General features: G+C 46.6%; 1 protein-coding gene across 1 annotated transcript in view; it reads left to right on the top strand.

The window, feature by feature from the left end:
* The window catches only part of LOC147688655 (uncharacterized), a 36,115-nt gene that overhangs the window by 12,550 nt on the left and 6,126 nt on the right, over window positions 1-17,439 (top strand). Inside the window, exons 11-15 of the mRNA XM_086939959.1 lie at window positions 11,522-11,631; window positions 12,848-12,958; window positions 14,175-14,283; window positions 15,499-15,609; window positions 16,826-16,934. Coding sequence (XP_086796085.1) covers window positions 11,522-11,535 — 14 coding nt within the window. The 3' untranslated portion in view covers window positions 11,536-11,631; window positions 12,848-12,958; window positions 14,175-14,283; window positions 15,499-15,609; window positions 16,826-16,934. The remainder of the gene's footprint in view (window positions 1-11,521; window positions 11,632-12,847; window positions 12,959-14,174; window positions 14,284-15,498; window positions 15,610-16,825; window positions 16,935-17,439) is intronic.

The following is a 17,439-nucleotide window of genomic DNA, read 5'->3' as shown; positions in this document are numbered from 1 at the left end:
GCTAATCAGACCCACAGCCTGCTGTTCTCTCTCTAAATTAATGCCAATGCACTTTAGGTGCATTACGAATTGGAACTGGTTCACCTTATGAGCCCCTGTACTAGTGCACCCTAGGTGCCCAGGGCATAGGTGTATCCAAGGCCTACCAGGGGCTGCAGCACGTATTGTGCCACCCCTGGCCTGGCCTCCATATTTGACACAACTGGCTGATCACTCAGCTGGGGTAAGTCGGTGTAACCACCTCTTACTTAGGTACAGTATGTCTGTGCCTAACCCTAAACTGGACACATATGTTCCTATCAGCCACTCCTATGGAAGGCCTCATCAATCCTGGAGGCAGAGTGCTTGGAAATATGTGAGATGGTGCTCTGGCATGAGCTGAGCCTGTCTGCAGCTGTCGGGAACAACTCCCTAAGCCGTTCCGGGATATTGCCATACCATATACTCTTAAGTGCATTATAATCCTCGCGGTTAAATGCTATCTTTGGTTTGGCTTTATCAAAACATGTCGAGTAAGGTGTCATACGAATTGGAATACTATCCCCTCGCCAATTCTGGCGACGGGGATAGCATTCCACCCTTCTAGAGGGACACGACATGTGCGTAGCCTTAACCCCGGTTAAAGTTAAACAGAGCCTCAGCTTCACAAAATGGACGCTGCCACCACAGACACAAGTCTGGCCTCCTGCTGCTGACCGAAACTCGGCAGATGGTGGCCTGGACAAAGGGTTTCCTGCCTTGGGAGGTGCGAGCACCACCCCAGACAGGATTTTGTGTATTAGGTAGGACAGGGCTGAAAAGAATCAGACATGCCCGGGGCACACAAGGTGTCCCCGTGCATAGGCCAGTCCAAACCGGTTCTGGGGCCTTCCAGCCCCAGTCCTGGCGCGGAGCTGGACAAAGGAAAGGGGGTGTAACCGCCCCCCTTCCTGGTTCCACCCAGAGGAGGGACCTAGTAGGTGATCCACCCCCAGTTTGGGAATAAGAGGGGGAGCAGTGCCATTGCACAGCAGATCATCCCGAAATCAACTTAAACTAAGAAGAAGACTGGACTTCGACATTCTGCTGCACAGAAGACTGAAGAAGAATCTCCCTTGTGGCCAAGGAGTGACCACCCTGTGAACACAGGTACCAACCAGCAACTCGACGTCTGCTTTGCCGCCGCCTCCCGCCGGAGCCCGAGCCCAGAGCCCGACAAGAACCAGATTCCCAGACCTCTCAGAGCCCGATCCACAGTCCCTGCAAAGAAGGGACCCGTGGAGGCACCGAGTGACGTGGGACCGGACCTCTTGGAAGACACTCGTAAAGCTGACTGCGCAGCTTCTGAGGCATCCTCGACGTTGTGCTTTGGGGACTGAGAACCCCCACCACCGAGCAGCCCTTGCACCGAAGATCAGCCCCCCAGCATCTCCACGATCTGCGTGGGGCCCTTTTGCACTGTGCCACTCGACGCGCCATCCCGGCCACTAGCCACGCGGCCAGCGGCCATCTTGGCGACGAACCCGAAGATTTAAACAGCAGGTCTGGTTGCTCCAGACCTACCCAAGCTCCTGTGAAAAGGAGCACTCGCTCTGACCTTGCTGGTCCGAGTGAACAGCATCTTTCAACTTCTGCGTGGCTTGCATTTGCCAAGGCCTGTTTGCTCCGATCAGGTCGCCGACACCGCCAACAGCGAGAAGCCTACGTGGGACAGCTCGTGACCGACTCCTGGACGTCCTCGACCCCGGGTATCCACGTGGCTGCAGAAAGAAGCTACCCGACAACGCCTGTTTGCACCCGACATCGCCTGGTTCCAATCTGGTTCCACGGTAGTCACTGGCTAGTGACTTTGAACACTGTCCCCTCTGCTTTCAGGTCTTCAACTCTTCAGATCCACCCTTGGATCCACCGGAACTCTTCTCATCGAGCCGCCTGCAGCATCTCCTGCTCCAAGCACCATCGACCAGCGTGACGAAACCCGACACATCTTCGACCCTGTGCACCCGCTTCCTGTGGGTGAGGTAACTCAGCTCCGCCGGTGCTCCTGCACTGGTACACATCCCAAGGGCCTGTGTTTTAAGTTTCAGCTCCGTAGGTCACTCGGAAGGTTCCTAACTTTCTAACTTTGTGCTTTTTACGCACCATAGACTTTGTATTGAGAAGTGCGTGCACTTTGAACACTGCACCCGAGTCCCGTGGGCCTTTCCCGACTTAGTTATTTCCAGTCTCGAATAGCTCCAGCGATTCCCCAGGCCCTAGGCCTCTTCACTTTCCTCCTGGTATCCCTTATACCACTTATTTAGTATATGGTTTAGGTGGCCCCTAGGGCTCATCCATATTGTGCAACTTTTGTGTATTTTAAACTGTCTTGTGATTTAACGCTTGTGCTTCTGTGCTCATAAAGAGTCCAGGGGATTTTAATAGTTAATAAATCAATATATATTTTCAATATATATCTGTGTGGTGTCCCTTTCATTTGGTATTCAAGGGGGTTGTGTATGGTATAACAGCTGGCTTCACATGCCTTTCAGAGTTTAGCCTAAGACTGCTTTGTCCACGTTACCACTAGGATAACTGGTCTACAAGGTTGAATTACAACCATCATCATAGGGGTTGCTTGGCATGGTACAAAGTGATCACTAGAACTAGTGAGCATTATATACCAGGCCAACTTCTCACATTGGTGAGCAGCGGATTGGGATCTGAGCTTGCTGTTGTTTTACCATTACAATCTTTGAGATTATCATTTGAAAGATCATACAGGTACCTGCTAGGTACATATAAAACAAGACTAGTATACTTAAGTTCTACTGAACTTAGTTGTTGTAGAGCAAAGGGAGTAGCACACCCTAGCTACAACTACTAGATAGGTTTAGTAGGTAAACACCAGTGTAGGTAGATTGCAACACATCCACCCACACTAGAGCAATGTCTGGAACAGAGGGGTCCAGTGGACTTACTCCTGTTGAGAGTGACCCTCCAAGGGCACCATCCCAGTTTGCTATTTTTCCTTTTAAGGAATTAAGACAGCTTTGTGTCTTAAGGGGTCTGAAGACAGGGCCTACCCCTACTACAGACCACCTAAGAGAGCTCTTGGATCAGTCTGAGGCTCTAAAGACCTCTAAAGCAAACCCCACAGGGAATGCTGAAGGAGGCCATCCTTCAGAGGATGACACTGTAGACACCCCTACCCCTATCATCCTAGTAGATGAGGAAGCCTCCACCACTGGAGCTCCTCAGGTAGATGAAGAGGAAGAAGAAGAAGAGGAGGAGGAGGTGGAAAGCAGTGAGTCAGATGATGACAGAGATAGTCAGGTGCTGGTCAGTAGACTGAACCAGGCTAACTTAAGTCAACTTGGGAATGAATCAGGTAACAACCCATTCAGACCCCCAGGTGGACTTAACCAGGGCCATAGGAGGAGAAGGCATCACTCAGGTGAATCCAACACCTCCCATGTCTCTAGAGGCTCTCATGGTCACTCCAGAAAGGAGATGACTAGCCCTCAGAGAAGGGAACATGAGGCCAAGATGAGAGAGGCTGAGCTTAGGATCCAGAGGCAAGAGTTAGAGGTTGCCCTGGCTAAGGAGAAACTTGCTAGAGCAAGACAGCCTAGAGAGAGTGGGGTAATAGAACCCACTGGTGGCAGCAATATCCACAAGGATAAAGACAGGTCTTTTGATAATAGAAACCTGAGTAAGATTGTGCCCCCCTACAAAGCTGGGGATGACATCCATAAATGGATCACTGCAATGGAGAGAGCCTGCAGAGTACAGCAGATCCCTCAGGAGCAGTGGGCAGCAATCTTGTGGCTCTCCTTTGAAGGTAGAGGCCGAGACAGACTCCTCACAGTTAGTGATGGGGATTCTAGAAACTACCTGGTCCTGAAGAGTGCTCTGATTGATGGGTTAGGCTTAACCACTGAACAGTACAGGTTAATGTTCAGAGATACCCAGAAGACACAGACTCAGGACTGGTCTGAATTTGTTGAGTGTGCCACTAAGGCTCTGGAGGGATGGTTGCTGGGAAGCAAGGTTACAGACTATGAAGGATTGTACAATTTGCTGATGAGAGAACAAATTTTAAATAATTGTCAGAACCAGCAGTTGCATCAACATTTGGTTGACTCAGATTTGACCTCTCCCCAAGAATTGGGAAAGAGGGCAGATAAATGGGTAAGAACCAGAGTTAAGCAAAAGAACCAGAACCAGAACCAGGGTGGTGACCAGAAGAAAACAGACCAGAAGGGTGGGGAGCAGAAAGCTAAAGACCAGAAGTCTTCAACAGGGCCCCAAACTGAGACAGAGGGTGGGTCCCAAACTTCCAAGAAGAAGAAGAAAGAAGGTCAGAAGAAACCCTGGTGTAAAACTTGTAAGAACACCTCTCACTGGACAAGTGAGTGTAAAAAGGGTGGAGCCCCCAACACTGCAGCCCCTAAGGCACCTGCACCCACTAGTACAGTTAGCAGTGTTGGTCCTCAAGCCAAGGGTTTAGTGGGAATCACTTTGGGAACTGAAGGAGATTCTGACCTAGTCAGAACCCTTACACAGGCTGTTCTGGTTTGTGAAGGGGACATAGATTTGACCCCTGACATAAGTCCCAGTAACCTGGGCAAATACAGACAGACACCTTTGATTAACAACAAAGTGGCTCAAGCTTACAGGGACACATGTGCCAGTGTCACTATGGTGACACCTAACTTTGTGGACCCTGGACAATACATGCCAGGCGATGATTACCTGGTGACCAATGCCAGCAATGTCACTACTACACATAGTGTGGCACTTGTTAACTTTTCCTGGGGAGGGGTAACTGGCCTAAAGAAAGTTGTGGTTAGTGCTGATCTCCCAGTAGAATGTTTGTTGGGCAATGACCTGGAGAACTCTCTATGGTCAGAAGTTGAGTACAGGACTCATGCAGAGATGTTAGGGATATCATCACATGTCCTTGCTGTGACCAGGTCACAGGCCAAAAAGTGCCTCTCTGAACCTCAGGTCTTGGATCCTGGAACAATGGACCAAGTACCTCCCAAGAAGAAGAACAGGAGGGTTAAGGCTGTGCCTTCCCAACTGCCTACAAGTGAGGATCAGGCTTCACAGGAAACTGATCTAGAGACCCCTGAAGGAACTGTCCCTGAAGAACTTGAACCTGATCAGGTTGAGTTTCTGGGGACAGGGGGACCTTCTAGGGCAGACTTGGGGCAGGCTCAGTTAACCTGTCCTTCTCTTGAACCCCTCAGACAGCAGGCTGCTGCTGAGGCTGCTGGGAATGCTCAAGGTGCCCATAAAGTATATTGGGACGATGGACTCCTTTATTCAGAGGCTAGAGACCCCAAGCCTGGTGCTACCAGGAGGTTGGTTATACCTCTGCAATTTAGGGGCTTCCTACTCACCTTGGCCCATGATATTCCTTTAGCAGGACACCTAGGCCAGAACAAGACTTGGGACAGGCTTGTCCCTCACTTTCACTGGCCTCACATGTCTGAAGACACCAAGGAGTTTTGTCGCTCCTGTGAAACCTGCCAAGCCAGTGGTAAAGCAGGTGGAACAACAAAGGCCCCCCTGATACCACTACCTGTGGTGGGGGTTCCCTTTGAGAGAGTGGGGATTGATATTGTTGGTCCAATGGATCCCCCTACAGCATCTGGGCACAGATTCATACTGGTGGTAGTGGATCATGCCACCAGGTACCCAGAGGCAATTCCCCTTAGGACCACAACAGCTCCTGTTGTGGCCAGGGCCTTACTTGGAGTTTTCTCCAGAGTGGGGTTTCCTAAGGAGGTAATATCAGATAGAGGTACCAACTTCATGTCTGGATATTTGACAGCTATGTGGAAGGAATGTGGTGTAAACTACAAGTTCACCACTCCTTATCACCCACAATGCAATGGGCTTGTTGAGAGATTTAACAAGACCCTAAAGGGCATGATTAAAGGATTACCTGAAAAGCTCAGGCGAAGATGGGACATCCTTCTGCCCTGCCTTTTGTTCGCTTACAGAGAGGTCCCTCAAAAGGGGGTTGGCTTCAGCCCCTTTGAATTGTTGTTTGGGCACCCTGTAAGAGGACCCCTGTGTCTTGTGAAGGAAGGATGGGAGTTACCTCTCAAAAAGCCTAAACAGGACATAGTGGACTATGTACTTGGTCTCCGCTCCAGGATGGCAGAGTACATGGAAAAGGCATCCAAAAACCTTGAGGCTAGCCAAGAATTACAAAAAGCTTGGCATGACCAAAAGGCTGTCCTTGTTGAATTTCAGCCTGGACAGAAGGTATGGGTGTTGGAGCCAGTGGCCCCAGCAGCACTCCAAGACAAATGGTCTGGACCCCATACAATTCTGGAAAAGGAGGGAGAGGTTACCTACTTGGTGGACCTAGGAACTCCCAGGAGCCCCCACAGGGTGCTCCATGTGAACAGATTGAAGGCATATGTCAGCAGGGCAGACATGGGCTTGCTCATGGCTACAGATGAGGGACAGGAGGAAGAGAGTGACCCTCTCCCAGACCTGCTCACTCAGAACCCTGAGGATGGCTCAGTTGATGGTGTGGCCTTAGGTGGCAGCCTCACTGAACATCAGCAACATGACTGCAGACAAGTTCTACAGGCATACAGGCATATGTTCTCATTGACACCCAGTCAGACTAACTGGTGTACACATGTGGTGGACACTGGTGACAGTCTTCCTGTAAAGAGCAAAATTTACAGGCAACCTGACCACGTCAGGGACTGTATAAAGACTGAGGTGCAAAAGATGCTGGAATTAGGTGTCATTGAGCCTTCAGAGAGCCCCTGGGCTAGCCCAGTGGTTCTGGTCCCCAAACCTCACACCAAAGATGGCAAGAGAGAGATGAGGTTCTGTGTGGATTACAGAGGACTCAATGCTGTCACCAGGACAGATGCACACCCTATTCCAAGGGCAGATGAGCTCATTGACAAGTTGGCTTCTGCCAAATATTTGAGCACCTTTGACTTGACAGCTGGCTACTGGCAAATCAGGTTAGCTGAGGAGTCTAAAGCCAAGACAGCATTTTCTACCCCTAGTGGGCATTATCAGTTTGTGGTGATGCCCTTTGGTTTGAAAAATGCACCTGCCACCTTCCAAAGGTTGGTGAACCAAGTCCTCACTGGGTTGGATGACTTTTGTGCAGCTTATCTGGACGATATTGCTGTCTTTAGCTCCACCTGGGAGGATCACCTGATCCACCTGAAGGAAGTGCTTGAGGCTCTGCAGAAGGCAGGCCTCACTATCAAGGCAACAAAGTGCCAGATAGGGCAGAGCAAGGTTGTATACCTGGGCCACCTTGTAGGTGGAGGCCAAGTTCAACCACTGGAGAGTAAGATCCAGACCATCAAGGACTGGTCCCCTCCAACTACCCAGACTCAGGTCAGAGCTTTCTTGGGCCTGACTGGGTACTACAGGAAGTTTGTTAAGAACTATGGGTCCATTGTGACTCCTCTTAATGATCTGACATCCAAGAAGATGCCCAAAAAGGTTCAGTGGACAGAAATCTGTCAAAAGGCATTTGATGACCTGAAGAAGGCCATGTGCTCTGCACCTATCCTGAAGAGTCCTGACTACTCAAGAGAGTTCATTGTCCAAACAGATGCTTCTGAGTTGGGAGTGGGAGCAGTGCTTTCACAGCTTAATGTAGATGGCCAGGACCAGCCCATTGCTTTCATTAGCAGAAGGCTGACCCCCAGAGAGAAACGTTGGTCAGCTATAGAGAGGGAGGCCTTTGCTGTGGTGTGGGCCCTGAAGAAGTTGAGACCATACTTATTTGGCACTCACTTCAAGATTCAGACCGACCATAAGCCCCTCCTATGGCTTAATCAGATGAAGGGTGAAAACCCCAAACTACTCAGGTGGTCCATTTCCCTACAGGGGATGGACTTTACAGTGGAGCACCGCCCAGGGACTGACCATGGCAACGCAGATGGTCTCTCCAGGTACTTCCACTTAGAACATGAAGACACAACTGGTCAAGGTTAGTCTAATGTCCCTGCGTTTGGGGGGGGGTTATGTAGGAGAGTAGGGTCTGCTATCCTATGGTCACCCCAAATTTTTGCTTTTTGCTTCACTGGTTTCTGACTTAATGTGGCTGTGGGCCTGCTAATCAGACCCACAGCCTGCTGTTCTCTCTCTAAATTAATGCCAATGCACTTTAGGTGCATTACGAATTGGAACTGGTTCACCTTATGAGCCCCTGTACTAGTGCACCCTAGGTGCCCAGGGCATAGGTGTATCCAAGGCCTACCAGGGGCTGCAGCACGTATTGTGCCACCCCTGGCCTGGCCTCCATATTTGACACAACTGGCTGATCACTCAGCTGGGGTAAGTCGGTGTAACCACCTCTTACTTAGGTACAGTATGTCTGTGCCTAACCCTAAACTGGACACATATGTTCCTATCAGCCACTCCTATGGAAGGCCTCATCAATCCTGGAGGCAGAGTGCTTGGAAATATGTGAGATGGTGCTCTGGCATGAGCTGAGCCTGTCTGCAGCTGTCGGGAACAACTCCCTAAGCCGTTCCGGGATATTGCCATACCATATACTCTTAAGTGCATTATAATCCTCGCGGTTAAATGCTATCTTTGGTTTGGCTTTATCAAAACATGTCGAGTAAGGTGTCATACGAATTGGAATACTATCCCCTCGCCAATTCTGGCGACGGGGATAGCATTCCACCCTTCTAGAGGGACACGACATGTGCGTAGCCTTAACCCCGGTTAAAGTTAAACAGAGCCTCAGCTTCACAAAATGGACGCTGCCACCACAGACACAAGTCTGGCCTCCTGCTGCTGACCGAAACTCGGCAGATGGTGGCCTGGACAAAGGGTTTCCTGCCTTGGGAGGTGCGAGCACCACCCCAGACAGGATTTTGTGTATTAGGTAGGACAGGGCTGAAAAGAATCAGACATGCCCGGGGCACACAAGGTGTCCCCGTGCATAGGCCAGTCCAAACCGGTTCTGGGGCCTTCCAGCCCCAGTCCTGGCGCGGAGCTGGACAAAGGAAAGGGGGTGTAACCGCCCCCCTTCCTGGTTCCACCCAGAGGAGGGACCTAGTAGGTGATCCACCCCCAGTTTGGGAATAAGAGGGGGAGCAGTGCCATTGCACAGCAGATCATCCCGAAATCAACTTAAACTAAGAAGAAGACTGGACTTCGACATTCTGCTGCACAGAAGACTGAAGAAGAATCTCCCTTGTGGCCAAGGAGTGACCACCCTGTGAACACAGGTACCAACCAGCAACTCGACGTCTGCTTTGCCGCCGCCTCCCGCCGGAGCCCGAGCCCAGAGCCCGACAAGAACCAGATTCCCAGACCTCTCAGAGCCCGATCCACAGTCCCTGCAAAGAAGGGACCCGTGGAGGCACCGAGTGACGTGGGACCGGACCTCTTGGAAGACACTCGTAAAGCTGACTGCGCAGCTTCTGAGGCATCCTCGACGTTGTGCTTTGGGGACTGAGAACCCCCACCACCGAGCAGCCCTTGCACCGAAGATCAGCCCCCCAGCATCTCCACGATCTGCGTGGGGCCCTTTTGCACTGTGCCACTCGACGCGCCATCCCGGCCACTAGCCACGCGGCCAGCGGCCATCTTGGCGACGAACCCGAAGATTTAAACAGCAGGTCTGGTTGCTCCAGACCTACCCAAGCTCCTGTGAAAAGGAGCACTCGCTCTGACCTTGCTGGTCCGAGTGAACAGCATCTTTCAACTTCTGCGTGGCTTGCATTTGCCAAGGCCTGTTTGCTCCGATCAGGTCGCCGACACCGCCAACAGCGAGAAGCCTACGTGGGACAGCTCGTGACCGACTCCTGGACGTCCTCGACCCCGGGTATCCACGTGGCTGCAGAAAGAAGCTACCCGACAACGCCTGTTTGCACCCGACATCGCCTGGTTCCAATCTGGTTCCACGGTAGTCACTGGCTAGTGACTTTGAACACTGTCCCCTCTGCTTTCAGGTCTTCAACTCTTCAGATCCACCCTTGGATCCACCGGAACTCTTCTCATCGAGCCGCCTGCAGCATCTCCTGCTCCAAGCACCATCGACCAGCGTGACGAAACCCGACACATCTTCGACCCTGTGCACCCGCTTCCTGTGGGTGAGGTAACTCAGCTCCGCCGGTGCTCCTGCACTGGTACACATCCCAAGGGCCTGTGTTTTAAGTTTCAGCTCCGTAGGTCACTCGGAAGGTTCCTAACTTTCTAACTTTGTGCTTTTTACGCACCATAGACTTTGTATTGAGAAGTGCGTGCACTTTGAACACTGCACCCGAGTCCCGTGGGCCTTTCCCGACTTAGTTATTTCCAGTCTCGAATAGCTCCAGCGATTCCCCAGGCCCTAGGCCTCTTCACTTTCCTCCTGGTATCCCTTATACCACTTATTTAGTATATGGTTTAGGTGGCCCCTAGGGCTCATCCATATTGTGCAACTTTTGTGTATTTTAAACTGTCTTGTGATTTAACGCTTGTGCTTCTGTGCTCATAAAGAGTCCAGGGGATTTTAATAGTTAATAAATCAATATATATTTTCAATATATATCTGTGTGGTGTCCCTTTCATTTGGTATTCAAGGGGGTTGTGTATGGTATAACAGCTGGCTTCACATGCCTTTCAGAGTTTAGCCTAAGACTGCTTTGTCCACGTTACCACTAGGATAACTGGTCTACAAGGTTGAATTACAACCATCATCATAGGGGTTGCTTGGCATGGTACAAAGTGATCACTAGAACTAGTGAGCATTATATACCAGGCCAACTTCTCACAAGTCCTTTCCCATTACACCTCCTACTTGGCCTGCAGTCATAATTTCAGAGCGTTACCTAGTGCGGAATTCCTAATGCCTCCTTGTTCTGTGTAATTGTCACCCATGACGATTGGTCAAATGGTGCCCTGACATCATAAAGCTACAGCAGGATGTCATCTGACATGAGGGCCAGCAATAGGATACATTTATCATGTTATTGAAATGGGTAGCAGGGTAGCCAGGACTGCCAGCAGAAAGGCAAAGATGGCGAGACGAGCAAAAGAAGGGCATTATTTGAGACTTAATTATTTGTTTGAAGGTGTCGGTGATCGCAATATTCTCAGGTTCTCTATAGGTTAACTGATAGGGATGTGCAAGAATGAAGATGTCCGAATCTGTGGTTCATAGTTTTTCTCATTACCACTAACTGTGGCATAAACCTTCCTCCATAATCATATCAGATCCCTTAATGGTCATTGGCGTACTCTAACCTAAAAGAATTGCAGTGAGCAGGGTACGCTGTCACTTGGATAGCGCTTAGATATTTTTATCTACATTCTAATATAGATGCTAAAGTTGTATAAAGAGTGGTAGCAACGGAGGCTTAGGAGGGAAAGGTATGCTAGGTTGAAAATAAAATAGAGATTTGAATTCTTTCTGAGCTATGTATTTTCACCATGTTAAAGACGTCATAGTACTGACTGATAACCATTTACCAAAAACTGATTGTTGTTGTGGTGCATTAGTTTGGTAATATTCAAGTTCTGTTAATAGACTAACTTTGGACTTTTCCATTTGCAGACTATATTGAATGACCAGCAGAGGGAGTGTTGCGGAAGAACATTTCTCAGAGTTGCTGAGAGAAAAAAAAAAACTTCGGCAGCCCTCTGCTTCATTTAACAATTTACATGGTGAGTCAAACTCTAAATTTATCATTTTGCTGGTCCTTAAAAAAAGTGCATAGTATGTGACGGCTCTCTGCTCCTTTTAGTGGCGTCGTCCGCATGAAAATTATTTATCAAGACTGAAGCCATATAGATGGCGCTAAGGGCATCATGATAGCTATTCAAAGACGTTTACTGTCTACAAAGCTGACAATCATACTTTCATTACTTGTGCTAGTAATAGGTCATCAGATTAAATTAATGTCTTTGAGGCTGGAATGAGGTGCCCTATATTAGAGCAATTGACTTTCTCTCACATGGGGAGAAGCTATTTTAACCTTCCTCCCTTCACACTGAAAGTGGGACTCTTCTACTCAAGAAGGGTTGCTCTTTAGGATACTCTGTGTTCTTGTACCTCCAGCCCCCTTTCAAATGGGGAGCCCAATTTCTTCAAAGTTGAAGAGTCCTTTCCCATTACACCTCCTACTTGGCCTGCAGTCATAATTTCAGAGCGTTACCTAGTGCGGAATTCCTAATGCCTCCATGTTCTGTGTAATTGTCACCCATGACGATTGGTCAAATGGTGCCCTGACATCATAAAGCTACAGCAGGATGTCATCTGACATGAGGGCCAGCAATAGGATACATTTATCATGTTATTGAAATGGGTAGCAGGGTAGCCAGGACTGCCAGCAGAAAGGCAAAGATGGCGAGACGAGCAAAAGAAGGGCATTATTTGAGACTTAATTATTTGTTTGAAGGTGTCGGTGATCGCAATATTCTCAGGTTCTCTATAGGTTAACTGATAGGGATGTGCAAGAATGAAGATGTCCGAATCTGTGGTTCATAGTTTTTCTCATTACCACTAACTGTAGCATAAACCTTCCTCCATAAACTTATCAGATCCCTTAAAGGTCATTGGCGTACTCTAACCTAAAAGAATTGCAGTGAGCAGGGTACGCTGTCACTTGGATAGCAATTAGATATTTTTATCTACATTCTAATATAGATGCTAAAGTTGTATAAAGAGTGGTAGCAACGGAGGCTTAGGATGGAAAGGTATGCTAGGTTGAAAATAAAATAGAGATTTGAATTCTTTTTGAGCTATGTATTTTTATCATGTTACAGACGTCAAAGTACTGATTGATAACCATTTACCAAAAACTGATTGTGGTTGTGGTGCATTAGTTTGGTAATATTCAAGTTCTATTAATAGACTAACAGTGGACTTTTCCATTTGCAGACTATATTGAATGACCAGCAGAGGGAGTGTTGCAGAAGAACATTTCTCAGAGTTGCTGAGAGAAAAAAAAAAAACTTCGGCAGCCCTCTGCTTCATTTAACAATTTACATGGTGAGTCAAACTCTAAATTTATCATTTTGCTGGTCCTTAAAAAAAGTGCATAGTATGTGACAGCTCTCTGCTCCTTTTAGTGGCGTCGTCCGCATGAAAATTATTTATCAAGACTGAAGCCATATAGATGGCGCTAAGGGCATCATGATAGCTATTCAAAGACGTTTACTGTCTACAAAGCTGACAATCATACTTTCATTACTTGTGCTAGTAATAGGTCATCAGATTAAATTAATGTCTTTGAGGCTGGAATGAGGTGCCCTATATTAGAGCAATTGACTTTCTCTCACATGGGGAGAAGCTATTTTAACCTTCCTCCCTTCACACTGAAAGTGGGACTCTTCTACTCAAGAAGGGTTGCTCTTTAGGATACTCTGTGTTCTTGTACCTCCAGCCCCCTTTCAAATGGGGAGCCCAATTTCTTCAATGTTGAAGAGTCCTTTCCCATTACACCTCCTACTTGGCCTGCAGTCATAATTTCAGAGCGTTACCTAGTGCGGAATTCCTAATGCCTCCATGTTCTGTGTAATTGTCACCCATGACGATTGGTCAAATGGTGCCCTGACATCATAAAGCTACAGCAGGATGTCATCTGACATGAGGGCCAGCAATAGGATACATTTATCATGTTATTGAAATGGGTAGCAGGGTAGCCAGGACTGCCAGCAGAAAGGCAAAGATGGCGAGACGAGCAAAAGAAGGGCATTATTTGAGACTTAATTATTTGTTTGAAGGTGTCGGTGATCACAATATTCTCAGGTTCTCTATAGGTTAACTGATAGGGATGTGCAAGAATGAAGATGTCCGAATCTGTGGTTCATACTTTTTCTCATTACAACTAACTGTAGCATAAACCTTCCTCCATAAACATATCAGATCCCTTAATGGTCATTGGCGTACTCTAACCTAAAAGAATTGCAGTGAGCAGGGTACGCTGTCACTTGGATAGCAATTAGATATTTTTATCTACATTCTAATATAGATGCTAAAGTTGTATAAAGAGTGGTAGCAACGGAGGCTTAGGAGGGAAAGGTATGCTAGGTTGAAAATAAAATAGAGATTTGAATTCTTTCTGAGCTATGTATTTTCACCATGTTACAGACGTCATAGTACTGATTGATAACCATTTACCAAAAACTGATTGTTGTTGTGGTGCATTAGTTTGGTAATATTCAAGTTCTGTTAATAGACTAACAGTGGACTTTTCCATTTGCAGACTATATTGAATGACCAGCAGAGGGAGTGTTGCAGAAGAAAATTTATCCGAGTTGCTGAGAGAGAAAAAAAACTTCAGCAGTCCTCTGCTTCATTTAACAATTTACAAGGTGAGTCAAACTCTAAATTTATCATTTTGCTGGTCCTTACAAAAAGTGCATAGCATGTGACGGCTCTCTGCTCCTTTTAGTGGCGTCTTCGCATGAAAATTATTTATGAAGACTGAAGCCATATAGATGGCGCTAAGGGCATCATGATAGCTATTCAAAGACGTTTACTGTCTACAAGGCTGACAATCATACTTTCATTACTTGTGCTAGTAATAGGTCATCAGATTAAATTAATGTCTTTGAGGCTGGAATGAGGTGTCCTATATTAGAGCAATTGACTTTCTCTCACATGGGGAGAAGCTATTTTAACCTTCCTCCCTTCACACTGAAAGTGGGACTCTTATACTCAAGAAGGGTTGCTCTTTAGGATACTCTGTGTTCTTATACCTCCAGCCCCCTTTCAAATGGGGAGCCCAATTTCTTCAATGTTGAAGAGTCCTTTCCCATTACACCTCCTACTTGGCCTGCAGTCATAATTTCAGAGCGTTACCTAGTGCGGAATTCCTAATGCCTCCTTGTTCTGTGTAATTGTCACCCATGACGATTGGTCAAATGGTGCCCTGACATCATAAAGCTACAGCAGGATGTCATCTGACATGAGGGCCAGCAATAGGATACATTTATCATGTTATTGAAATGGGTAGCAGGGTAGCCAGGACTGCCAGCAGAAAGGCAAAGATGGCGAGACGAGCAAAAGAAGGGCATTATTTGAGACTTAATTATTTGTTTGAAGGTGTCGGTGATCGCAATATTCTCAGGTTCTCTATAGGTTAACTGATAGGGATGTGCAAGAATGAAGATGTCCGAATCTGTGGTTCATAGTTTTTCTCATTACCACTAACTGTAGCATAAACCTTCCTCCATAAACTTATCAGATCCCTTAAAGGTCATTGGCGTACTCTAACCTAAAAGAATTGCAGTGAGCAGGGTACGCTGTCACTTGGATAGCAATTAGATATTTTTATCTACATTCTAATATAGATGCTAAAGTTGTATAAAGAGTGGTAGCAACGGAGGCTTAGGATGGAAAGGTATGCTAGGTTGAAAATAAAATAGAGATTTGAATTCTTTTTGAGCTATGTATTTTTATCATGTTACAGACGTCAAAGTACTGATTGATAACCATTTACCAAAAACTGATTGTGGTTGTGGTGCATTAGTTTGGTAATATTCAAGTTCTATTAATAGACTAACAGTGGACTGTTCCATTTGCAGACTATATTGAATGACCAGCAGAGGGAGTGTTGCAGAAGAACATTTCTCAGAGTTGCTGAGAGAAAAAAAAAAAACTTCGGCAGCCCTCTGCTTCATTTAACAATTTACATGGTGAGTCAAACTCTAAATTTATCATTTTGCTGGTCCTTAAAAAAAGTGCATAGTATGTGACAGCTCTCTGCTCCTTTTAGTGGCGTCGTCCGCATGAAAATTATTTATCAAGACTGAAGCCATATAGATGGCGCTAAGGGCATCATGATAGCTATTCAAAGACGTTTACTGTCTACAAAGCTGACAATCATACTTTCATTACTTGTGCTAGTAATAGGTCATCAGATTAAATTAATGTCTTTGAGGCTGGAATGAGGTGCCCTATATTAGAGCAATTGACTTTCTCTCACATGGGGAGAAGCTATTTTAACCTTCCTCCCTTCACACTGAAAGTGGGACTCTTCTACTCAAGAAGGGTTGCTCTTTAGGATACTCTGTGTTCTTGTACCTCCAGCCCCCTTTCAAATGGGGAGCCCAATTTCTTCAATGTTGAAGAGTCCTTTCCCATTACACCTCCTACTTGGCCTGCAGTCATAATTTCAGAGCGTTACCTAGTGCGGAATTCCTAATGCCTCCATGTTCTGTGTAATTGTCACCCATGACGATTGGTCAAATGGTGCCCTGACATCATAAAGCTACAGCAGGATGTCATCTGACATGAGGGCCAGCAATAGGATACATTTATCATGTTATTGAAATGGGTAGCAGGGTAGCCAGGACTGCCAGCAGAAAGGCAAAGATGGCGAGACGAGCAAAAGAAGGGCATTATTTGAGACTTAATTATTTGTTTGAAGGTGTCGGTGATCACAATATTCTCAGGTTCTCTATAGGTTAACTGATAGGGATGTGCAAGAATGAAGATGTCCGAATCTGTGGTTCATACTTTTTCTCATTACAACTAACTGTAGCATAAACCTTCCTCCATAAACATATCAGATCCCTTAATGGTCATTGGCGTACTCTAACCTAAAAGAATTGCAGTGAGCAGGGTACGCTGTCACTTGGATAGCAATTAGATATTTTTATCTACATTCTAATATAGATGCTAAAGTTGTATAAAGAGTGGTAGCAACGGAGGCTTAGGAGGGAAAGGTATGCTAGGTTGAAAATAAAATAGAGATTTGAATTCTTTCTGAGCTATGTATTTTCACCATGTTACAGACGTCATAGTACTGATTGATAACCATTTACCAAAAACTGATTGTTGTTGTGGTGCATTAGTTTGGTAATATTCAAGTTCTGTTAGTAGACTAACAGTGGACTTTTCCATTTGCAGACTATATTGAATGACCAGCAGAGGGAGTGTTGCAGAAGAAAATTTATCCGAGTTGCTGAGAGAGAAAAAAAACTTCAGCAGTCCTCTGCTTCATTTAACAATTTACAAGGTGAGTCAAACTCTAAATTTATCATTTTGCTGGTCCTTACAAAAAGTGCATAGCATGTGACGGCTCTCTGCTCCTTTTAGTGGCGTCTTCGCATGAAAATTATTTATGAAGACTGAAGCCATATAGATGGCGCTAAGGGCATCATGATAGCTATTCAAAGACGTTTACTGTCTACAAGGCTGACAATCATACTTTCATTACTTGTGCTAGTAATAGGTCATCAGATTAAATTAATGTCTTTGAGGCTGGAATGAGGTGTCCTATATTAGAGCAATTGACTTTCTCTCACATGGGGAGAAGCTATTTTAACCTTCCTCCCTTCACACTGAAAGTGGGACTCTTATACTCAAGAAGGGTTGCTCTTTAGGATACTCTGTGTTCTTATACCTCCAGCCCCCTTTCAAATGGGGAGCCCAATTTCTTCAATGTTGAAGAGTCCTTTCCCATTACACCTCCTACTTGGCCTGCAGTCATAATTTCAGAGCGTTACCTAGTGCGGAATTCC

Source organism: Lissotriton vulgaris, chromosome 10 (genome assembly GCF_964263255.1).
Source record: "Lissotriton vulgaris chromosome 10, aLisVul1.2, whole genome shotgun sequence".
Lineage (NCBI taxonomy): Eukaryota > Metazoa > Chordata > Amphibia > Caudata > Salamandridae > Lissotriton > Lissotriton vulgaris.
The sequence above is the reverse complement of the archived record's forward strand: the minus strand, read 5'-3'. Positions and strand labels throughout refer to the sequence as shown.